The sequence below is a fragment of the Emys orbicularis genome, chromosome 9 (genome assembly GCF_028017835.1).
Source record: "Emys orbicularis isolate rEmyOrb1 chromosome 9, rEmyOrb1.hap1, whole genome shotgun sequence".
In the NCBI taxonomy this organism is placed as follows: Eukaryota; Metazoa; Chordata; order Testudines; family Emydidae; genus Emys; species Emys orbicularis.
Window position 1 is genome coordinate 93,908,015 of NC_088691.1, and position 25,708 is coordinate 93,933,722.

The window sequence follows — 25,708 nt, forward strand, 5'->3', positions numbered from 1 at the left end:
GTGACCAGCCAACCTTTTTAACCCACATTTTATTTATTTTCACAGTAGAACAAAGTATTTAAAGAGAGAGGATTTTAAAACAGACAAGCTTCATGGATGTCTGTCTTACGTAAAGGCTTACCATCCCCTGAAGGGCACCTAAGCAGGCCTAGTTTCCCCAGACACCCTAGTGGGAGCCTGTATCTGTCTGCTTTCCCCAAAAACCTCCCCAGTAACTACCACCCCTCTGGAAATAGTCTCTTTTTATTTAACTGGAGTTTTTGTTCTTGTCAGTTCTTGGGGGTTGGCTCTGTTTATTAAAAAGCAGTTCAGTAGGTTGGGCAGGACTCCTCAGAGCCAATAGCTCTGCCATTGTCCTGTAACAACCCTGAAGTGTTTGGTGAGGGTGGCTTATTTTGAGCTATTCTTCCTTCCTGCTTTTTTCCTTATTAGCCCACTGTTCAATTGAACCAATATATTCATATGGTAAAAATTCCAATAGCTAGGTCAACACACAGTATTCAAAAATTACCAGAGAGCAGCTCTGCTTCTATCACTGTGTCTACGTTACTTTTGAAAATGGCACCTAGGATCCTATGTCACTTAGGCACTTCTGAAAATTTTACCCTTGGCTTATTCCTGCTCCTGTTGAAATCATTAGCCGGCATCGCAAGATATTTACATGCCAGATGCGCTAAAGATTCATATGTCCCTTCATGCTTCAACCACCATTCGAGAGGACATGCGTCCATGCTGATGATGGGTTCTGCTCGATAAGAATCCGAAGCAGTGCAGACCGACACATGTTCATTTTCATCATCTCAGTCAGATGCCACCAGCAGACAGTTGATTTTCATTTTTGCTGGTTCAGGTTTTGTAGTTTCCGCATCAGAGTGTTCGTCTTTTTAGACTTCTGAAAGCATGCTCCATACCTTGTCCCTCACAGATTTTTGGAATTTGGAAGATTCTGATTCTTAAAACTTGGGTTCAGTGCTGTATCTTTAGAAATTTCACATTGGTAACTTCTTTGCGTTTTGTCAAATCTGCAGTGAAAGTGTTCTTGAAACAAACAACATGTGCTGGGTCATCTGAGTCTGCTATAACATGAAATATATGGCAGAATGTGGGTAAAACAGAGCAGGAGACATACAATTCTCCCCCAGGGAGTTCAGTCACAAATTTAATTAACACGTTAATTTTTTAATGGGCATCATCAACATAGAAGCATGTCCTCTGGAATGGTGGTCGATGCATGAAGGGGCATACCAATGTTCAGCATATCTGGCATGTAAGTATCTTGCGATGCCAGCTACAAAGGTTGCATGAGAACACCTGTTCTCACTTTCTGGTGACATTGTAAATAAGAAGGTGGCAGCATTATCTCATGTAAATATAAACACACTTGTTTTTGTAGTGATTGGCTGAACAAAAAGTAGGACAGAGAGGACTTGTAGGCACTGAAGTTTTACATTGTTTTGTTTTTGAGTGCAGTTATGTAACAAATACATTTGTAAGTTGCACTTTCATGATAAAGAGATTGCACTACAGTACTTGTATGAGGTGAATTGAAAAAAAACTATTTCTTTTATCATTTTTACAGTGCCAACATTTGTAATAAAAATAGTAATATGAAGTGAGCACTGTACACTTTGTATTCTTTGTTGTAACTGAAATCAATATATTTGAAAATGTAGAAAAAAATCCAAAAATATTTAATAAATTTCAATTGGTATTCTAGTTTTTACAGTGCAATTAAAGCTCTGAGAAATAGTGATTAATTTTAAGTTAATCACATGAGTTAACTGCGATTAATTGACAGCCCATATATATATGGTATATATATATAATAGTATATAATAGTGTGTGTGTCATATATCTATATCATATATCTATATCTATATCTATCTATAGGTAAGGACATAAGAATGGTCAGACCAGCGGTCCATCTAGCCCAGTATCCTGTCTTCTGACAGTGACTGGTGCCCAAATGCTTCAGAGGGAACAGAACAGGGCAATTATTGAGTGATCCATCTCAAGTCATCTAGCCCCTGCATCTCTAAACTGAACAGTCCCAGTCTTTTAAATCTCTCCTTATATGGAAATTGTTCCATGCCACTAATCATTTTTGTTGTTCTTCTCTACCTTTTCCAGTTCTAATGTATCTTTTTTTTGAGATGGGGTGACCAGAACTGCACACCATATTCAAGATGTGGGCAAACCATGGATTTATATAGTGTCGTCATGATATTTTCTGTCTTATTATCTATCCCTTTCCTAATGGTTCCAAACATTCTGTTAGTTTTTTTTTTGACTGTCACTGCACATTGAGCACATGTTTTCAGAGAACTGAGAGACTCCAAGATCTCTTTCCTGAGTGGTAACATCTAATTTAGAACCCGTCATTTTGTATGTAGTTGGGATTATGTTTTCCAATCTGAATTACTTTGCCTTTATCAGCCTTGAATTTCATCTGTTATTTTGTTGTCCAGTCACTCAGCATTATGAACCCTTTGTAACTCTTCACAGTCAGCTTTGGATTTAACTATCTTGAATAGCTTTGTGTCATCTGCAAACTTGCCATCTTGCTGCTTACCCCTTTTCCAGATCGTTTATGAATATGTTGAACAGCACAGGTCCCAGTACAGATGCTGGGGTGGACCGCACTATTTACCTCTCTCCACTGTGAAAACGGACCATTTATTCCTACCCTTTGTTTCCTGTCTTTTAACCAGATACCGATTCATAAGAGGACCTTCCCTCTTATCTCATGACTGTGTTCTTTGCTTAGAAGCCTTTGGTGTGGGATCTTGTCAAAGGCTTTCTGAAATATCTGTCTCAGGGATGTGAAACTGGTTGCACAGGGGGTGCATCAGGCTGGCCCATCCCATCTAATATTAGGCAATCCAGCGGTGCCAGGAACTGGGTGGAGTACCATGGGAGGAGGTCCATGCCTATGTGTGGATTTGTGTGTCATGTGACACTATGGCAAGTGCTAATAGGTTGGAATGAGGAGCCAGGCCTGGACCCAAGTGACAGGAGCTGCCGTGAGTGAGTGAGGGGTGGGCTCTATTTCTAATCCTGCCTCCCCCCAAAGGTCTCCCCTCCCCCTGCCCACATAACCCCGGCATGGCATCACCCAACCCTCCCAACCCTCCTGCATCACCCAACCCTCCTGCATCACCCAACACTGGTCCACCAAAGGGTTTTAGTGTATTTTGTGATCCTCTACTACCTTAAAGTTCCCATTCCTTGTGTGTGTGTGTGTGTAGTATTTTGATTTCAGGAATGAGGGCAGCTGTTTTCCCTTTAAACAGCTGACATTGTATTAGCTTTGTGGGGAGGCACTTTAACTTTCCATAACTGCGGCAATATTGAGCTAAAATCCCGTAAGGAGACTCGATATTATCTTCTCACCTATGATACAGTAGTCATAGGTACAAAATCATTATAAGGGCTTAAAACAAAAAACAATCTGGATAAAGAACAATGAGACAAACCACCAATGACATGCCAAAAACCAGGATGAAAAAACACTATTAAAAGTCATCTTTTCCACCCACCCACACTATTTCTTATGGTGAGTATAGAGGGAAACAGTGATGTGTGGTAATAGTTAGCAAAAGCTGATTTGTCAGTAGTGAACACTCTACATGACTTGTATCCTGACCATGCCTACACCATGGAGTAAATGCTAGACCTCACAACCCTTTCCTGCTGTGAGTGATCTGGCTATTGGTCTCAAAGCTATTCCTGTTGAGCAAATAGTAGGACTAAAAAGAAGTGTGGCATCCCATAAAGACAGTTAGTAGCATCAATCACAGTCTAGGAGATTTTGTCATATGTCTCACTGATGCAGAGACGAAAATGGCCAGTGATGAAGATGAAAAGAGGGGTTGTGGAAAGATCGGGGAATGTTTTGCAAATTATTCATAGGCCATGGTCAAAACTTAAGGATCTGATAAAGCAATCATGTGAGCGGGTTGTTGGTGTACCTAAAATAGGTGAGAGTCAAGTATGATATTTTCCTTGTAATCCTTATTGCATGTTTTTCTAGGGCTTCTTTCACAGGTATTAAAGCTGTAAATAGATCACACAGAACAGATCAGCACAAACATCTAACAGGACATGGGCCACAAACAAGAAATGCCACATTTTTAAGATTAAAGGACAGGTCAGTATCCTGAGAGAGGCACTTAAGGGCGCTGATGTCCTTAATTCTAGAGATGCCTTTGTTTTTATTCCCACAGTTAACTGGAGAGGCAAATAGTAGTAGCTATATGTCCATCTAATAGTCCTCTCCCTTCCTCATAATGAATTGGAGGTGCACAATTTTATACAAAGTTTAAGGTAGCCCCGGTTTCCCCAATTTAAGGAAATCCTCAGCTGTCCCTTTAGGGCACATTTAAAGTTCACTTTGTGCAGCTTCAGCCTTTTTGTCCTTGAGTCCTTCTGTATAAGGAGGCATATTTTCATCAGTGAAGGTAATTAACCATTGGAACCATTTACCTAGGACTGTGGTGGATTCTCCTTCTCTTGAAGAATTCAAATCAAGACTGGATGTATTTTATCAACTAGGTAGATGATCATAATGATCCTTTTTGGTCTTAAAGTTTATTAATCTCCCTACTGCCTAATTTTTACTATACCGATACATTTGTTCGATTTTCTTTTCTTTTTCTTTATTTGATCTTTGGTCTCATTCATAACCTCTGAAATCAATTTGTCTCCCCAAACCAGTTAGGAAATATGCTAATTGGTAATCTTACACTATTCACCTCATACTATATAGTATATCTTTGAAATTGAGAAAGGCCAGTTGTTGGTATCACTGTTGCTATAGGTGGACCTGCAATGGGGCCCTGATCTGAGCTGGGGGCTTTAGGCACTTCTGGAATACAGCTGGAATTGTTCCCATTTACTCTAACAGTGAATTTGGCATCAGGATCCTAGGGTGCGGGTTATTCTCTGTGTTTTCTTTAACAAAGTTACATGTATTGTCATGAAAACATTCTAAAATATGGTTCAATTTCAAATCTAAAACTGATTTGAACTTTGGATTGTAGTTAATCTAGTACAGGGATCGGCAACCTTTGGCACGCGGCCAGTCAGGGAAATCCGCTGGCGGGCCAGGACGGTTTGTTTACCTGTAGCGTCCGCAGGTTCAGCCGATCGCAGCTCCCACTGGCCGTGGTTCGCCGTTCCCAGGAGCTGCGGGAAGCGGCGTGGGCTGAGGGATGTGCTGGCAGCCGCTTCCCGCAGCCCCCATTGGCCTGCAAAGATCTTGTGGTTTGGCAGCTGTCCATAAGGGCTGACTGTTTTTAATTGCGACCATTGTATATTGATGATATGCAACCCAGTCCCATCCCTAACAAAAGAGCATGAGACTCAGTTAGGCTACTCATATGCATAAAATTAAATGTGCGTGTGAGTTTTTGCAGGATCAGGGCCTTCTTGGGATTCTGGATGTTGTTTTGCAAAGCACTGAAGCACATGCATAATTTTAAGCACATGCCTGCAAGTTTTGCTAGATGGAGGGTTCCGTGCTCAACACCTTGCAGAATCAAGCCCTTGTTTATCTAAGACCAATGGCAAGATTTTCAAGAACATCACTCCAGGTCATTGTTAAAATAAAACATCACAATGTTCCATCCCAGCAAAATCGAATGAGTTAAGACAGGCATGTTTATTTGAGCTCTGAATTGTGTCAATTTCTTTTAAAAAGTTAATTAAATGTAAGTTTTTTGTTTATATTCCTTTAAAATCAAACCAGACTTTCAAAGACTTATTTTTTCTGATCTAAAGTTGTTCCAGTCATTTAAGAAGTTCAGTGGGACTACATGCAAATGTAAAGCTAAGTCTATGAGTAAACCATGGTCCAAATGTTTGCAGTTAGATAACCCCTATATTTGCAATATTAAAGTTATTCCCTTGTAGTAACTAACTGAGTAGTACACTGGTAACTGAGAAATACAAGTGAATGATGCAGATACTGCAGTAGCATTAGGTAAAACTGGCAATGGACTTTCAGCCTTGAAAGTTGGGAAGACTGCTGATCCCTTTCAAGGATGGTCTTAAGCTGCTCTAAATGGCCGCTAATCTGACTGTAACATTGACCATCTAAAATGTTGTTTTGGGTCATATCTTAGCATCTGTATCTATTTCCCCTGAAGTCAGTGGGAGTTTTGTCTGAGTAGGGATGGAAGAATCGGGTGCAAAATGTATGTGGGAGCAGTGGTATAAAATATTGTAGTGTGTAGTATACCTTAAGTGGGTATCCTGTTAGCTGTTGTAAGCCTGTCTGCTGTGTCTGTTTTCAGGAAAGGGACATTGAAATGGCAGATGTTCTGTAGGGAAACAGGATTTGTAAATTAGGTACTGTATAGAGCAAGACAGTTTCTTTTTTTTAAAGTATGATAGGCTGTTTCAGTAGATCATTGTGTTTTGTAATCTTTTATTCTTTTCAAAGATTATTGCTAAACTCTTTTTCTATTTTGTCATATAAAGTGGGTTCATCCAGTATGCGACCTAGAAAATGCCATCTGGAAGCGAGGTCTAAGATCAAGAAAATGTATTAATGTGCAACAAGGAAGGTAGCAGTGTGGATGTCACTCAGATATCCATCATTGTGAGGAGTTAATATGTGTATCTGCATTTCATTCTAACTGATGAGTCTGTCTGAAGTTTGAAAAGCATTAAATTGCTGATGCTCATGTGATGGAATGTCTATTGTCAAAGTATGGATGAAAACTGAGCCTCATCACTGCAGTCAGTTTAAAAATGATTTGTAGAGAATTGACTTTGAATGTTTGTATTAGAGGTCAGAGTTCCACTTAGAAGGCTCACACAGCTGTAGAAATGTCTAGAATTGCTAGAGTTATGTTTTACTATTAAGTAAATGCTTTAGGTAAGAATCCCAACCTGGCAGTAATTTTGATTCATTAAAATGGAAAAACTAACTGGAGCAAAGCAGCTGGGACAATTTCTAAGTAAATTCATCAGTCATTCAGAAACTATGCATTTTAATACCTGTAAATAATAGAACAGTCTATCCAAATGGAAGCCTTTTATTGATGTGTAAGTAAAGTTGAGTATCACCCTCAAATTTCAAACTTTAATCCCACATTCCCTTGCCTTTGCAGTCAGATGAATAAAGCTATTTTATTTATATTTTCTTTAACTTTATTTTTATTTATTTGTTGTATTACCCATAAGGCCTACAAGTCCTAGACATGTTCCAGGACCCCATTGTGCTAGACACTGTATTTTACTTCAGCAGCATGATTGATTTATATGTCAAGCGAAATGAAATCTGTGTACAAAAATTGACATGAGCCATGTGCAATAGCTCCAAAAAGATGTTGAAGTGTATTGATAAATACTTGTTTTGGACATTTTGAAAATATAACATTTGTACTCACTGGATTAATGCTATATTAGAGAACTATAGAAATTAAAGATGCAGAAAAAACTACTAGGACAACTTGTATGTTCCCTTGTTAGTACTGGAATATTCCCTACATTCTCAATCTTTTCTTTAATACCAAATGGAGATGCTAATAGAAATACTGACAGTATAATGGCACTGAGAAGAAAATTAAAGAAGGTTATGCTTAGGAAGAATGCAACATTGTGGACTCAATTTTTTCCTTTAAATATAGACACACACATCCCTCTAAGTGTAGTGAGAGTCACACACTATTGCATATGATGACAGAACTGACACACGTGAATATTTAAATGCTTTCTATAGACAATAAAGCAAACACTGCTTTCTGTCATTTTTTAATAGGTAAAAAGATGGCTTATCGCAAAGTGAACGCAGACCAGAGAACACAGGGGCACTCTCAATACCTTGACAACGATGACCTCCAGGCCACCACATTGGAACTAGAATGGGACATGGAAAAAGAGCTGGAGGAGCCTGGTTTTGACCATTTCCAACTGGATGGCACAGTTGATCACCATTCGGGAAATTCACAAAACACCGACATTGATCTCGAGCCTATTCAGCCCTCGGCATCCCCTAAAGGAAGATTTCAGCGACTTCAGGAGGACCCGGACTATGTGTCACATTATACAAGACCAGCACCAAAGAGCAACCACTGCAACTTTTGTCGGATATTTAAACTATTTTGCACTGTTTTGACTTTATTTATTTTTGGAATTTTAATAGGATATTATGCACACAAAAAATGTCCTCCTTCCCCCACTCCTTCAGAACCAAGTGACCCTCATTTCTACCACGATATTCTCAAGGAAATCAAAGCTGAAAATATTCAGAAGATTTTCAGGTATGTACCTTTAAGATTTATTGTTAGCACTGGTAGTTAATGTTTCTGATAGTAACAGTTTGTTGTTTGCAAACATTAATTCTGCTGTTTGTGTTCAACTTTCTCATGATGTTTGTGACACTTGCATCAGATATACTTGTAAGGGACTTAGAATGATGTGAAAAAATGTGTAAGATTAATGCAGAACCTTGTTTAAAAAAAATACTTCCATAATGACCCAAATCTGGGCAGTGTTCCTATTGTAAAATGGGGGATTATTTTTATAGGGAACATTATTTTGTTAAACATTGAAATGATTTTGGATGTGCACAGATTGACAAATTCAGACCATTCAAAGAAAGTACTGAAGCTGGCAGTCTTTTTATAGGTTTATTATGTAAAAAAGGTCTTGGGCGGTAGCCATATTTATCAAACAGATCTCTAGATTCTGATGTAAAGGTTGTAATTATTTAAAAGCAAACAAGTGTGTATATGTACACAGACACCGTACAGATATTTGTGTTGATTCATGCAGGACTGTAGATAGGTTTACCATATTTTGAGTGTCCAAAAAGAGGACACTCCACGGGGCCCCGGCCCCGCCCCCAGCCCCGCCCATGCCCCCGCCCCAACTCCACCCTTCCCCAAAGTCCCCGCCCCAACTCCGCCCCCTCCCCTGCTTCCCGCGAACATTTGATTCGCGGGAAGCCTGAAGCAGGAAGCAGGCAGCAGGTAAGCTGGAGGGGTGGGGTGAGGAGGCGCGGCCCAGTCTGGTCCCCTCCGGCGGCCGGCCCCAGCCCCGGCGTCTCCAGCCTGGTTCGGCTCGGGCCCTGGGGTGCCGGCCCCGGGGTGGAATGGCATTAATTTAATTTTCCTAACTTACTTCTTGGCCCAGACTCAACAATGACAAAAGATTGTATTTACAATCCTGAATAAGATTTAGAAGGAAAACTGATATAGTTCATGATGGTTTAAATCTAATCATTAACAACATTTATATCACCTTCATGCATGGTGAGGGCCAGAGTAAGAACTTGCTGCACCCACCTAAAGCTTGAATCTTTGGACCTTATGGTGTCTAATAAAACATCTGTGGCTGGCCTGAGTCAGCTGACTCGGGGTTGCAAGGCTTGGGACATGGGGCTATAAAATTACAGTGTAGACTTCCGGGCTTGGGGCTGGAGCCCAGCTCTGGGACCCTTCCCCCCTTGTGGAGTCCAGAGCCTGAGCTCCAGCTCGAGCTCGGACATCTACACTGAATTTTATGGCCCCACAGCCCGAGTCCTGCAAGCCCAAGTCAGCTGACACGGGCCAGCTGCGGTTGTTTTGTTGCAGTGTAGATATACCTTGTGGACCTTTCCAGCACTCATTAAAGTTAATGGACAGACTTCTATTGATTTCATTGAGCTTTGGCTCAGATTCTATATGGGTGCAGTAAAACTCACCTGCCAAACACTGGGTTCGGGAGTAGGCCTCATGTGAGACAGAAGCTGTACTCTCTCTGCACAGGTTGTATGGGGTATAAGGCAACTAGATCCACTTAAGTATGAAATAGTGGTCCTGCTCTGACTGAGTCTGTCCTCACTAGACTGTACAGGACCAGTAAGGAGATCTTTTCTGAGGTGAAAGTGGGGTGCACAGACATCCCTGTGCAATGGCTCCATCTGTGATCTGTGAGATCAGCCACTATGCAGGGCTTCTGTGAATCTAATGTTGGCCTTCTGCCTCCTGGGTGGATACTACCCTAACCCACCAGACAGAATGCTAGAGATCTTCAGACAATAAAATACTGTTTTGGCTTTTATCCTCTGTGCTTTAGACCTTTTTTCCCATGGAACATACTCATTGTAAAATTTCAGTGCGATTTAGCACAGTTGTAATTATTGGCTTTGGTTAAATGTTCTAATTAGTGACACAGCCTAGGTAAGGATTATCTTCCTAAAGTATTTAAACCCCCCAGTAGGGAAATACTGAAAAACGTGCACAAGAATAAAAATCAGTCTAGTCCCTGTAAATGGTCCAATTTTTTAGCAGGACTAAGATCATCACAGATTCTGAAAGGCAAAAATGCTCACTGTAAAATAAACTGTTTTGTTCCACCTTCTCACTGCATTGTTCAGTGCCACAGAAACCATGACAAATTATACCGGTAGAACCTTCTAAGTTGTCTAAATATTAAATTGCTTAAATACATTTATATAAAAGAAACATATTATTAAATGCAGCCCTGATATAAACAGGCACAACTCCATTGACAACAATCAAATATTGTGACCCTAATGGAACTACACTGGATAATGGCTTAACTTGTCTTCATAATTTTCTTTGCGAGAGAGATCGAATAAAGTTATAGGGACAGACCGTACTGTATATAGCTGGAGAAGGCTGATCCAGTGGTTAGGGCAGCTGCAGATAGGCATCTAGTGGGATTTTCAAAAAAGCCACAGTAGGTACCTAACTTCCACTGAAATCTGTCCCGAAGGGAGGCAGTATTGCCTAGTGGATAGAGCACTGGAACTATGGAAACCTGTGTTCCTTTTTGACTCGGACACTGGCCTGCTGTGTGATCTGGGACAAGTGACCTCACCTCTGTGCCTTGGTTTCCCTATCTGTAAAATGGGGATAATGGTCCTTAGTAAAGCAATTTGAGATCTACTGATGAAACATGCTATATAAAGCTAGATGATATTATTAAATCACTTTTGAAAAGGGAACTTTGAAAAGTGTCCTAAATCACTTAAGCACTCTTGAAAATGTAACCCCTTAAATTTTCTCCACACTGTGCCTCTGTGGAGGTGAAATGGGGAAAAAAAACTTCCTCCATTCAGTGTGCACATGTCAGATGCAGTCTGGCCCAGCATCCCTCATTATACTCTGAGAATACTTTTAATTACCTGGTCATTATACCTTTTTGCAGAATGGTGTTTATAATGAGTAAACTGAACTTGCCAAACTAAGGAACAGCAGTATATCATTTGTACTGTACTGTAAAATGTCAGTTCTCTTTCCCTACATCTTCAGTATATTTTCCCCTTGCCCTATAATATTTTACAGGAAAACATAATGTAAGATACAACACAATGGGTGACTTTCTGGCTCCATTGACGTCAATGGGACTTTGGCATTGACTTCAATGGTGCAAGAATTTCACTCAATGTGTTTATTGTTAACATTGTGTATTGAGGAACCACAAAACATCAGCTTGGTTTCCTAACAAGTGATTTCAGTGGGAATATTTTTGAGTAAAGACTAAAGCAGGGGTCGGCAACCTTTCAGAAGTGGTGTGCCGAGTCTTCATTTATTCACTCTAATTTAAGGTTTCGTGTGCCAGTAATACATTTTAATGTTTTTAGAAGGTTTCTTTCTATAAGTCTATAATATATAACTAAACTATTGTTGTATGTAAAGTAAATAAGGTTTTTAAAATGTTTAAGAAGCTTCATTTAAAATGAAATTAAAATGCAGAGCTCTCCGGACCGGTGGCCAGGACCCGAGCAGTGCGAGTGCCACTGAAAATCAGCTCGCGTGCTGCCTTCAGCACGCATGCCATAGGTTGCCTATCCCTGGACTAAAGGATAGGGTTCAAAATGCTGATGTTTAATAATCAAAAAGAGAGAAAGAAAGAACAGTATTTCAAGGAATCATAGATCTTCAAGGCCATTCTTCTCAGCTTCCTGAAGGTGCTCTCCCTTTGTAGAGACAAGACTCCATAATTAATTAGACAGAGGTGCAATCCTAAACAGGAGTTGCAACAGCATATTGTCTCAATGTTCCCAAGCATCTCTAGCCAATAGGAATACAATACCATTCACTGGACTCCAATTTAACACATCTAAATAGATTTTAAATGTCATTTACCTTTTAGATGCTAGATTAATTCAGTCCAGATGCAAGTGCAGTCCTGAACTCTCGTAATCACCTCCTCCCTCTATAATTTCTTGTGAACAATAAATAATGAGACTAATAAAAGTTCATATGAATGTTTGTGGGAAAACAAATATATAAGGGTTGCAATTGTAAATACCATCAAAGTGAATTTGAGGTTTCTGTGCAAATGAACACTTACGAATATATTTTGCAGTATTTTATTCTCTGCAGTCATCTAAAAATACAGCCGGAGTGGCTGCACTTAAACCAAATTCCTGCCTAAATATAATGTATGCATTTATCCTTTAAATACTGAACTGATCCCTAAAGGCAGGAATTTTCCATAAACATAAATATGTAATGCTGACTCTTCTAATCAGGCATGTCATGAAGATTCATTTTTATGAGGTAGGATAGAGATAATTGAATTTCATGTGCATTTTAGACAGACGTGTGGGGGGAGGGGAAGGGCAGTAATGGAAAAAGATTTCCAGTTAGCAAATAACCTTTAGATTCGTTGGTTCAGTTTCACCATAGAAATGTGATAGTACAAGAATGAAAACAACTTGACAGTATAATTATAAACACAACTTTTGATACATAAGAAACATACACAGCCAAAATATCTGGAATAGTCTTAAACTTCAAAGAGTCTGAGTTTGATTGCTTGAGTTGAATGGTTCTACCTTTCTGTGCATTCTGCTATATACGTTACAGGAGCTTTTGCAATAATGTCAACGAGAATTAATTTTGAGTGTATTGCAAGATATTATTTTTAGTATATCATAAAGCATTTTATCCCTCGCCATCACTGTTGTTATTAACTTATTGTTTTAGTAAAGTAGTGCCTAGAGGCTCGTACCAAGATTGGTGCCCCATTGTGCTAGGCATAGAACATGCAGTTAGACAAGACAGTCAAAGGATGAAAGGAAACAAAAATATGTCTCTCTTCTTCAAAGTCCTTAATATATTTGAGTGAATGCTGGTGTACAATTGAATATAATTTCTGAAATTGAATAGTTTTCCTTTCTGTTGCATTATATTTTTGACAAACCAAATGCATTTGGATAGGAGAAATATAATATAGTAATTATATTGTTTGCTGTGACTAGTAGATGGGAATTTCAGCGTTAACGGATAGAAATGACTCAAGTACCAGAACGTTATTATGGAATATTACAGCAGTTTTAAAACTTGTATTTCTTTCCAGATCAGTTCATAAGACAACTGATTTTTTTTTGCAGATTGTGTTCTAGTGACAGAATTTGGCACATTTGTCTGTTTATTCTGCCAAGGAAAGCAAAAATAAGTTTCACAAACCAAATGAGTTATTTTCAGCGGTGATGGTTGAGAGATGCAGTTTTTTAACCTGAAGTCTGCGACTTCCTTGTCTTCCAAAGTTCTTGATAGGAGCAGAAACTATCAAGTTTGTCCTTAGCCTGAAATCCTGTTTCTGACAGTGGCGGGTAATTCATGCTTCAGAAACAAATGATTACATGTTCCATAGAAATCAGCTGTTCCATGTTCCATGCAAAATAGGCTTCATGGTAGAGTAAAACTGGGTATCTTTTCCTGCAACAGCAAAGGTTACCACCATCTCTTGAGCTAAAGGCAACTAGAGTAGTATTGAGGCTGAGCCTATGTCTACACGACAGCTTATGATGGCATAATTTATGTCGCTCATGGGTGTGAATAAGCCGTCCCTCTGAGCGACGTACGTTATACAGACATAAGTGCCGGTGTGGACAGCACTATGTCCGCAGGAGAGCTTCTCCCACCAACGTAGCTACTGCCACTCGTGGGGGCTGGAGTAGCTAAGATGACAGGAGAGCTCTCTCCTGTTGGCTGAGAGCGGCTACATGGAGAGCTTACAGCGGCGCAGCTCCATCGGAGCAGCGGTGCCACTGTAAACTCTCTAGTGTTGCTGTGCCCTTAGCTTAGCTGATTAGTTTATATTTAAATTTTCCTTTAAATATTTCCTTACCTGTCCTTTATCAGTGGTTAATTTGACTGTTCTCCTTTCTGTAACTCATTATGTCAACCTCTGTATTTTTCATGTTGAAGACAGATTTGACAAGGGAGTTTTAGCTCAGCTATCTCCGCTTTAATTTCATCCCCCACATAATTTATTATTGGTTCTACTTTCTCCCTAGTACTTTTTCACTTGATACACCTATGGAATCCCCTGGACTGCTTTGGCTAGCATTAACTTGTGTTTGCTGCCCTTCTGTTTCCCTGCAAGCTGTGCCTAGCTGAATATTTCTGCTTCCTCATTTTCCCTTTCCAATACAGGTTTTCATTTACCCTCATATATTTTTGCTTCCCCTCAGGGAGCTACACTGGACTTAGCCTATTTGCTGCTTTCTTCTTTTATCACAGAAACTGTAGTCTGTTATGCCTTAATTAGACTGCCTCTTAGGAATCCTTAACATTTTCCCACTCCGAAGGATGTTACTACTTCCTTCTGTTGTACCTTACTCATCAGATTTCTAAATTCTCCAAATTATGATTTCTTGAAATCCGATACCCTTGTACTTCTGCACTCTGTCATCCCATTCCATACTATATTGAATTCAAGTAGATCATGACTACAGGATCTCACTTACTCTATTAATATCACATTCAGCGAGTCTCACAATCAACTATTTTCCATCAACTTAAATACAGTTGCCACTGGCTTAGAGAACAGGAGTACTTGTGGCACCTTAGAGACTAACAAATTTATTTGAGCATAAGCTTTTGTGGGCTACAGCCCACTTCGTCAGATGTATAGAATGGAACATATAGTAAGTACCTTGGGAGATGGATTTTTTTTTCCTCTTGCTCTTCTCCCATTCTGTTTGGTGATAGCAGATTCCTACTAGCAATTATCCTTTGTTTCTCATTCCATATAGCCTTCATACCCAAAGAGTTACTTCACTACACTCTTCACTGTGAAACTATCGTTCCCTATAGCAACAGCTAGGGCTTTACAAGAGAAAGGTGTAGATCCCGTCATAATATGCATAGTTGTAACTCACTGTACTATAGGGGGCATTTCAGGGTCCTGCTCCCAGATGGTGATCTTCCCTGCAGAATCTCACAAATCCATCTCTGTTAAGATTTGATTTGTCACTGGTGTACAATGCAATCCGTAACTTAAGCTTAATGACTTAAAATGCTACAAGAAAAAAGAAACCAACAATTCTTCTGCTCCCACTTCTATCCAGTGCCCAACCCCCGCTCCCCAAACCAAGCCTGCTGTATAGTGAAAGATAATTGTGTGATCAGATACAGTCTTTCTGAAAAAGAAAACTTTCACCTTTTATGAGGAAAGCTTTAGTTCCCCATACAGAAGTCTCCTATTTCCTAGCCATTGACATAGTAAAAAAATCTTCAAACCCTTAAACCATTTCTTACACAAAGGCCTGTAAGAATATGTCTTGCAGCCTTCAATTAAAGGACAGTAAACTCTGGCTCAGTCATACCAATGGGGGTGAGTGTATATGGTGATATTGGTGGGTGTGTATGGTGGAATGCAGAGTCTGAAATAAGGATCACTTCCCCATTACTGTATTGCACCCTCCTCCTAGAATGCAAGTTTAAGTGTTCCTCCATAAGAAAAGTTCATGGCTTAAATACATTTAGACTGAAGTCTTCTTTATTAGCTGTTTGGAAACTGAAGTCAGCACCCTCCTTGGTAGCCACTAGCCAAGTGAATCTACAGATTTCCATTCCACAAACTATACGGTCAGTTGGGGGGTCATAGTATCTATTTATATGTTAATTAATAATATGCCTATCAAATATAGGTGCAAGTACAAAGACTTCTTTAAAAAAAAAAAGCCAAAATAATTGCATGAGGTATATTGCTCTCCACCGTATCCCAGTGCTCTCCATACCCATGCATAATAACATAGGAGAACATAGGAATATGTTTTTAAAAACTGGTAGTGAAGATATGGCCTATGGATCTCTCGGAAACCTCTGGAAATCCAGGACCCAGAAGGTTGCAAGAAAATCTACACTGAATTTTATGGATTATTAATATTCAAAGGAGGGATGTCTCTGGGTCTCTTGTGGATTTTTGTGTAAAGGAATCATCTACATTCTGATTCTCTTTGTATTAATATCTTATGGAGATCAGTGTGGCCCTTTTGTTTGTTTTCCTAATGTTGGGCGGGATTAATGTGAGACCTCCTTTTGACAGAGAAAGAGGAATGGATCACAGAACTAAAAATTAATGGTAGCTTAAATATCAGTGATCATATTTATAGTATGCAAACAGAACAAAGTCAGAACCAGTAAAATATATATATATATATATATATATATATATATATATATATATATATATATATATATATATATATATATATATATATATATATATATATATATATATATATTCAATACTTGGTGATTGAAAAGTGCCAGTCTCGCAAAGCTGTAAACCACTGTAGGTCAAATGAGCTAGGAGGAAGAATTTAATCAGAAAAATGTGAATGTTAATTGGGAATTGTTTAAGAACACTTTACTAGATGTTCAAAAAGCCACAATTTCACTATCAAGTCAGAAGGTCATACAGATTAAAAAAAAATGGCCTGGTTTAGAAAGGAAGTGAAGGTAGCTCTCACTCTCTAGGGCTACGTCTACACTACGGGGGGGATCGATTTCAGATACGCAAATTCAGCTATGGGAATAGCGTAGCTGAATTCGACGTATCTGATCCGACTTACCCCGCTGTGAGGATGGCGGCAAATTGACCGCCGCGGCTCACCCGTCGACGGTGCTTACTCCTACCTACGCGCGTCGATTCGGGGATCGATTATCGCGTCCCGACGAGACGCGATAAATCGATCCCCGAGAGATCGATTTCTACCCGCCGATCTGGGCGGGTAGTGAAGACAAGCCCTAGGTGTGTGGGTGTATGTGGGTGAGAGAGAGAAAGAAAAAGGAAATTGATAGTAATGAATATAAATCAAAAGCTAGGTATTATATAAAACTGATAAAGGAATCAAAGGGACACTATGGGAAACTTGTGGCCAGCAGAGTTAAGAACAATATGGAGCTTTTAAGTATATTAGGAATAAAAAGAATCCTAACAATGGTATTGGTCCATTACTACATAGAAATGGTAGAATTATCAATAATAATGCCGAAAATCTTCTTTTCATGAGATCAAAATTTTGATTGATAAAAGTAATAGTGTTGATGTAATATACTTAAAAGTCTGTAAGGTATTTGACTTGGTACTGCACAATATTTTGATTAAAAACTAGAAAGTATGTAAATTCAACATGGCATACATTAAATGGAGTAAAAGCTGGCTAACTGATAGGTCTCAAAATGTAACTGTAAACAGGGAATCACCATTCAGCAGGTGTACTTCTAGTGGGATCCCTCAGGGATTGGTTCTTGGGCTAATGCTATTTATCATTTTTATCAATGACCTGGAAGAAAAGATAAAATCCTTACTGATAAAGTTTGCAGATGACACAAACAATGGGGGGATGGTAAATAATGAAGGGACCAGGTCACTGATTCAGAGTGATCTGGATAGTTTGGTAAGCTCAGTGCAAGCAAACGACATGCATTCTAATATGGCTAAATGTAATTGTATGCAGCTAAGAACAAATAATGTAGGCCGTAGTTACAGGAAGGGAGACTCTGATAAATATTTGGGGGTCATGGTGGATAATCAGCTGAACATGGGCTCCCAGTGTGACACTGTGGCCAAAAGGGCTGATGTGATGGTTGGATGCATAAACAGGGGAATCTCAAGTAGAAGTAAAGAGGTTATTTTACCTCTGTATTTGGCACTGGTGTGACCATGCTGGAATACTGTGTCCAGTTCTGTTGCTCACAATTGAAGGATGTTGATAAATTGGAGAGGGTTCAGAGAAGAACCACAAGAAAATGATAAAAAGATTAAAAAACATGCCTTATAGTGATAGACTCAAGGAGCTCAATCTATTTATCTTAACAAAGAGAAGGTTAAGAGATGGCTTAATTTCAATCTGTAAGTATCTACATGGGGAACAAATATTTAATAATGGGCTCTTCAATCTAGCAGAGAAAGGAATAACATGATCCAATGGCCAGAAGTTCAAGCTAGACAAATTCAGACTAGAAATAAGGCATGCATGTTTTAATGGTGAGAGTAATTAACCCTTGGAACCATTTCCCAAGGGTTGTGGTGGATTCTCTGTCACTGACAATTTTAAAATCAAGATTGGATTGTTTTTCTAAACAATATGCTTTAGAAATTATTTTGGGGAAGTTCTATGGGCTGAGTTATACAGGTGTTCAGATTAAATGATCACAGCGATCCCTTCTGTTCTTGGAATCTATAAACTATTTTTGATTATAGTGAAATCTGAATATAAAGCAGGGAGTATACCCAGAGTCACAGACTTATCCTTAGGTGAAGGATAAATGAATAGTATTGGGAAAAATCAGTTCTGAGCATTGTTTTTGTTGCAACATGACAAACGGGTACACTACTAATACTTCTAATGCTAGTTATAGTCTATGATCAGGAAACTCCCACTGACTTTCAAAAAGGTCAGAATTTCATCCAAAATTTGTAGATTCAAGACTGTATTCAACATCACAAGCACACACATTTTGTATCTCAGGTCTGCAGTGTGGTTCTCAGAAGACATTTTTTCCCCACAGTTGATTATTTTTTTAATGATAACCTTTAAAAAAAATGAAGCTTAGATATTTGATTTGGGAAATCATTTTGTGTTCTAGATATGTCCTATATAAGTGAAGTGCATTCTATTGCTTAAAAATCATTTCCCTAAGCACTACACCAGTGTGATATAGTAATGAATTAAACCCAAATGAGTCTTGCATTCACATTGGCATAATAAGTAACTAGTCCCTTGTGAAATTTCCTTATTATCTAAGACAGCCCAGCCTAATGACTTTCTTCTTATAGCTTGCCTCTCGCTAATATTATGTAGTATTGTGCTAGAGAAAATAGAAAGAAAATCACAAATTCAGGACAAATTACCAGTTTATAAACTCTTTAAATCACTAAAAATGTCTTAACTGGTCTCTGAAATGTGCTGATCAAACGGTGATGGAATTGAAGACACAGGAGGCATTTCCCAGCCTTCTGAGTCCTTTGTTTCCAGTGAAGAAGAAAAGCATGCCTAACTTTGATATGCAGGAAGTGTTCTATATGAACACTACCGTTATGGTGCGTCAATAAAATTGATGATAATAAAACCAATCCAAAGGGACTAATTCTTAAAATCAGTGTGTAGAAGTCCTGTAGATACAGTATAAACTTAAGTGTGATCATTCAGAACACCATATTTGTTTTCTTGCTTAATTTAGAACGCTGCATGTAATCATCCCCCAGGAACAATATCTCCACACAACGTACATTTTCTCTGGTGACCTATGTTTTTTGGGTTGCACAGCTGTCATTTATTTTAAGTACAGTACAAGTAAAGCATAGGCACTGAGATCACCCTGCTGGTGTGCCTCAGCCTTGTTGTGTTAGAACTATTGTTAGGGCTTAGATGGCAGTCCAGTGTCCATGCCCATTGAGTACCTGCCCTGCTCTCATAGACAGCTAAAGCAGTGCAAGTTAGTCCCAAGTGGAATGGGGGCTTTTGTGACATACTACATTTCCCAGTAGGCACTAGAATGAGCTGAACGAGCATAAGAAGAGAAATAAACTGCTTGGTAAATGGCTGGCATAGATTAATTCCTCCCCTTTCCTGAATCAATAGGGGAGCCAGGGAGGGAATTGTGACTTTCTGAATCATATTTCCCTCCCTAGGCTGTTCTTGGGGCAGCACATCTAAGCACTGATCCTTACGCAGTCTGAGGCAGAGTCACCGACTTATTCTTAGGTGAAGGATAAATGAATAGTATTGGGAAAAATCAGTTCTGAGCATCGTTTTTGTTGCAACATGACAAATGGGTACAGGCTGTAGCCATCTATGAATCACAAAATATTAAGAACATAAGAATGGCCGTACTGGGTCAGAACAATGGTCCATCTAACCCAGTATCCTCTCTTCTGACAGTGGCTGGTGCCAGATGCTTCAGAGGGAATGAACAGAACAGGGCAACTGTTGAGTGATCAATCCCCTCTCATCCAGTCCCAACTTCTAGCAGTCAGAGGTGTAGGGACACCCAGAGATGGGGTTGCATCCCTGACCATCTTAGCTAATAGCCACTGATGGACCTATTCTCCATGAATTTATCTAATTCTTTTTTGAACCCAGTTATACTTTTGGCCTTCACAACATATCCTGGCATCTCTACAAGATGACTGTGTATTGTGGAAAGAAGTATTTCTTTAGGTTTGTTATAAACCTGTTTGCTATAAATTTCATTGGGTAGCTCCTGGTTCTTGTGTTACGTGACGGGGTAAATAACACTTCCCTGTTCACTTTCACATTGTATTAGCAGGAGTGTTATATAAGCAAGACACAAAAAGTAATTCTTCCACTCTACTCAAAGCTGATTAGGCCTTAACTGGAGTATTGTGTCCAGTTCTGGGTGCCACATTTCAGGAAAATAATGGACAAATTGGAGAAAGTCCAGAGAAGAACAACAATAATGATTAAAGGTCTAGAAAACACGAGGTATGAGGGAAGATTGAAAAAAATGTATTTGTTTAGTCTGGAGAAGCTAATATTGAGTGGGGTCATAACATATTTCAAGTACATAAAAAGTTATTACAAGGAGCAGGGAGGAAAAATTGTTCTTTTTAACCTCTGAAGATAGGACAAGAAGCAATGGGCTTATATTTGCAGCAAGGGCAGTTTAGTTTGGGCATTAGGAGAAAATTCCTAACTGTCATGGTAGTTAAGCACTGGAATAAATTGCCTAGGGAGGTTGTGAAATCTCTGTAATTAGAGATTTTTAAGAGCTGATTAGACAAACACCTGCCAGGGATGGTCTAGATAATACTTAATCCTGCTTTGAGTGCTGGGGACTGGACTAGAAAGCCTCTCAAGAGCCCTTCCAGTCTTACAATTCAATTAAGTTCTGTGATTCCATACATCTCATGGTTGTATAGTCCTCTAACATATTTCCCCACTTAGTCATCTCTTTTCTAACCTGAACAGTCCCAGTCTTTTTAATCTCCTCTCATGTGGAATCTGTTCCATACCCCTAATCATTTTTGTTGCCCTATACTTTTTCAGTACTAGTTTTTCATGGTTGTTTTATGTACTCTTCTCTTTCTTTTGGTCTCCCACTCTTTTAGGACTCTACATTAGACTATAACTAAAAATACTTTGCCAGGCATGTTTGAATATTCTGTTGTCTGCAGGAAAACCTCTCTGTAACTCTCTCACAAATTGACTAAGTGGCAGCATTTTGGGCCATGGGCCTATTTGCCATCTGTCTTCATAAACAGTGCCACCCCTGCCAGTCTCACAGCTGCAGCCACCTATTAGCTTCTTGAAGGAACCGAATCTGACAAAATCACACACACACTATACTCAGCAGGCAAGTTATTTACATTTTAGGCCATTTGCTTTCAGTAACAAAATGCAAAGGTATCCTGAAACCAGACAAGGCTGCTCTTTGCTATCCAATGTTAGTAACCTAAAACGAGGAGGAGAGTCAGCAATTTTGGTCGTAGGGGCATAGCTGGAGAGAGATTGAGAAGCAAACCTTTCAGAACAAAATCCCTTAGCAATTTAATTAGTTTTACTGAATCCACTGAATGTCAGCTAATTGCTTGAACAACTAGAAGGGTTTCGCTCCTACTGAGTTAACTCTATTAGCTCTCAGCATCTTTATCATACAATGCAATTAGGGTTTGACATTCATTTTCCCAAAAGTGAGGGATCCTGGTAGTGAGCATTGGGAAGGGGTTTCTTTTGAAAATGTCCCAAGGCCTTCCCTGGCACAGAATCTTCAAAGTGATCAAACTTCCTGGAAGTTAGGATGCACTTCCTGGAAAACATAAATCCATTGTGCTCTCCAGGTACAACGTTTAAGTGTAGTGTTTCAATTCCACAGCATACACTGAAACAATTAGCAGTTAGTACAGTATCCTGACCTGTGTACATAATCTCATGCCCCTGATGGCTTTTATTTGATTTTTTTCAGCCCTATTTGGTGTGGCTGGGATATCCAGGTTTCTGTAGTCAGCATCTATGACAGCCATTTACTTGAGGCCTGCTAATAAGGCAGACTGCCTCCAATCTCGCTGAGACCAGCAGGACTGCAATTTGTTGTGCAGTATTAAGCTATTGTTCATGGAGCACTCATAACTGAAGCGACAAGAATGAAGGCTGTTAAGGAGCATTGCTGGGAATCAATCAGGGATAATGAAATTGATATCGTCTGAATAGTAATCAATTTTAATAATTGTATGTTACAATAGCCTTTCAGTAAGAGGCTGCTATTCTCAGTTCAGTTCAGTTGGAAAGCTCATGTGCTTCCAAGGTACAGTAGTTGCCATACAGAAGCAAATATAAAATATATTAAAAGGAAGGGCTTTTTCCAGTAAAATTGTGACTTTACAGTATGACACGTCTCAAAACAGACCTAGTTCTTTTGATGAAATCACTTTTCTGTATATTTCTATAGGGTCCAAATCCCTGGACCCTGCAGCATATTCAAAAGCCTGCAGCATATTCAAGTGCACCTATTTGCCCGAGTAAAAGCCTACATCAGTGCATAAAAATGGACATTTGCACATAAGAAATGGGTAACAACATATGTGGACTGTAGTGTTTGCATACATTACTAGCAATAATTAAGAGATGATAGAAAATATTGCCCTACATTTTTCAGTTTAGATAGGACAGAATACCAAAGGCATAGGGTGCTGGGTTGTGACCTATTCACAGTCTTAGATGTGGAACTGTAAGAATTAAAGTCCGTTTGTAATGTAGATCACAGACTGAAAATTGTGTCATGGGGACAGGGATGAGGTAGTTGGGTGTGAGAAACGGTGCTCCCTCTTACCTAGTTAACCAACTCCCCTGGCCCACAATAAAGCATCCTTGTGACATTCTTCTTTCAGAATAAGATAAAACTGGAGAATATTACAGAAGAAAGCAGAGCAAGATAAAATAACTGAAAACAGTATTTATCCTTCTGTTGCCCCAGAATGTTTCTCTCAGTCTCACTCTTTATTTTTATTGTATTGCCTGCCCTGTCCACACATGCCAGCTCATTTTAAAAAGAAATATCATACCATTAGTGATTGTCATGCCGCATTTTGTGTTTCTTTTCCATTTCTTTAGTGTTCACTCCATCCATTTTTTTTTTTTTTTTTTTTTTTTTTACCAAGCTGATCAGTATGGTATTTGAGCATATCTTCTTCCCAGGTTGTGTTCTGAATTTTCTATGCTCTTGCCTTCTCTGACCCTCCTCTCCCACCCTTTTTATCATGTTGCTGGTGCCACTCCCCCTACTTAAGCATAGACTCCCCCCCCATCACTTCCTCTAGAGCTCCCTCCACCACTTGTCATCCTCCCCAGCCTCCAGCTTTCTATCCCTCCCCATTTCTCTCTCCATTCTCCCTTGTCCAGTCATCTTTTTTGCTTCCCTACAAGTTACCCAAAAAGGCAAGAATGACTCTCAGTATAGGAGTCAGGGTTCATGAGTGCTTTCGAGCTGCCTAGGTACTAAATCAGGGGTCGGCAACCTTTCAGAAGTGGTGTGCCGAGTCTTCATTTATTCACTCCAATTTAAGGTTTCGTGTGCCAGTCATACATTTTAATGTTTTTAGAAGGTCTCTTTCTATAAGTCTATAATATATAACTAAACTATTGTTGTAAGTGAAGTAAATAAGGTTTTTAAAATGTTTAAGAAGCTTCATTTAAGATTAAATTAAAACGCAGAGCCCCCCGGACCGATGGCCAGGACCTAGGCAGCATGGGTGCCACTGAAAATCAGCTCGCATGCCGCCTTCGGCATGTGTGCCATAGGTTGCCTACCCCTGTACTAAATAAAGCCCTGCCTAGACGGGTGGAAACACTTTTCACAACACCTCTTGGATGTTTTGAGCTACACCTGAATGTGGAAGCCACAACTTGGATGTGGCTAGTTAGAGAATTGCTGATGTGGGAGACTTGTTGTGGCATGGGTGGCATGTGAATGTTTCTCACTCTGCATGCCATATTAGGTGGCAGGGCTTTTCCTCTCAGCTGAATTGCAGGCAGCCAGTACTTCCTTAACCTTATTCGGAAAGTAAAACCCATGTTATGTTGAACAGTATTAGGAGAGATACTAATATACACAGAGGTACATATTTTTTTCTTTTCCACTCCAAAGCAATGTTACCAGCACCTTGAGTGCTGCTAGATTTTCACAGGAATTAAGAGGTTAGAATTTGCTGTGAAGGTGTCATCACATGAATCATTAGAAGCAGTAACTTGGGTTTGTGCAGTGAACACTTTTGCCTGTGGTAAGCCAGTCACAAAGATAATTCCAAGTACAGCTCCGGGGAAAGAGTTCAGGGAACACTGCTAGGCTGGGACACAAGGGGTCTGATTCTCCTCTTGCATCAGTGTCAACAAGAGTAATTCTTCCTAGACTGATGGAGTTAGAATGACATAAAACTGGTGTATGTGAGATTAGAATCCAGCCCTGTGACCATATTGAAAAAACAGCAGCCTCAAGAAAATGGAATTGTGCTGGTGATATAAACCCTCTGAAGTACTAAGTCTGCCACTTCCATGGGAACCTGCCCATTTCTCTGATGGCAGATTTTGTTCCTGTGTTTGGATAAAGATTGAATGTAAAGCCCTGGTCTGTCTATCCTTAGGCCTGGTCCACACTACCCCCCCACTTCGGACTAAGGTACGCAAATTCAGCTACGTTAATAACGTAGCTGAATTCGAAGTACCTTAGTCCGAACTTACCGCGGGTCCAGACGCTGCAGGCAGGCTCCCCCGTCGATGCCGCGTACTCCTCTCGCCGAGCTGGAGTACCGGCGTCGACGGCGAGCACTTCCGGGATCGATCCGGGATCGATTTATCGCGTCTAGACAAGACGCGATAAATCGATCCCAGAACATCAATTGCCTGCTGTCGGACCCGGAGGTAAGTGTAGACATACCCTAATATACACACACTCCTGTTTATGTCAATGGACTCAGTTATGTCAATTGACAGCCCTGTGTTGTGTGGTACAGAGGTGCCTCACTCCAGCAGAATCACTGGAATTATTTATCTCAAAGATGCACAGTGCTTATCAGAAGTCTTTCACACATGTCCTCTTTTAGGATGCTTGTATTCAAGGGCTGCTAACAGGAAGCAGTATCTGTCCTCAGGAGAGCTCAGGGACTGTCACTATAGCTGGCTAGTCTACTGGGACTGCAAGATGGTGACAGCTTCTTGCAGAATCCCACTGGGATCATCCAACCAGCCCCAATCTGGTCCAGTGAGACTGTTTGCAGGATTGAAGATTACAAGATTGGACTTTGTATATTTTTGCCTTTAGCATAACACAAGTCAACTTCCACCTACATGTTATAGGCCTTGATCCTGCATTGAGAACCATGTGGAGTCAAGGTTGCACCTTTGCATTTTTGAATGCAGGATCAAGGCTGTGTATGGTCTAAATCAGCGTTTCCCAAACTTGGGACACCGCTTGTGAAGGGAAAGCCC

At 39.8% G+C, this 25,708-nt stretch overlaps 1 protein-coding gene across 1 annotated transcript in view; it reads left to right on the forward strand.

Moving 5' to 3' along the window:
• Nucleotides 1–7,773: 7,773 nt before the first annotated feature.
• The window catches only part of NAALADL2 (N-acetylated alpha-linked acidic dipeptidase like 2), a 550,593-nt gene continuing 532,658 nt past the window's right edge, over nucleotides 7,774–25,708 (forward strand). Inside the window, exon 1 of the mRNA XM_065411094.1 lies at nucleotides 7,774–8,270. Within this exon, the coding sequence (XP_065267166.1) occupies nucleotides 7,777–8,270 (494 nt within the window). The 5' untranslated portion in view covers nucleotides 7,774–7,776. The remainder of the gene's footprint in view (nucleotides 8,271–25,708) is intronic.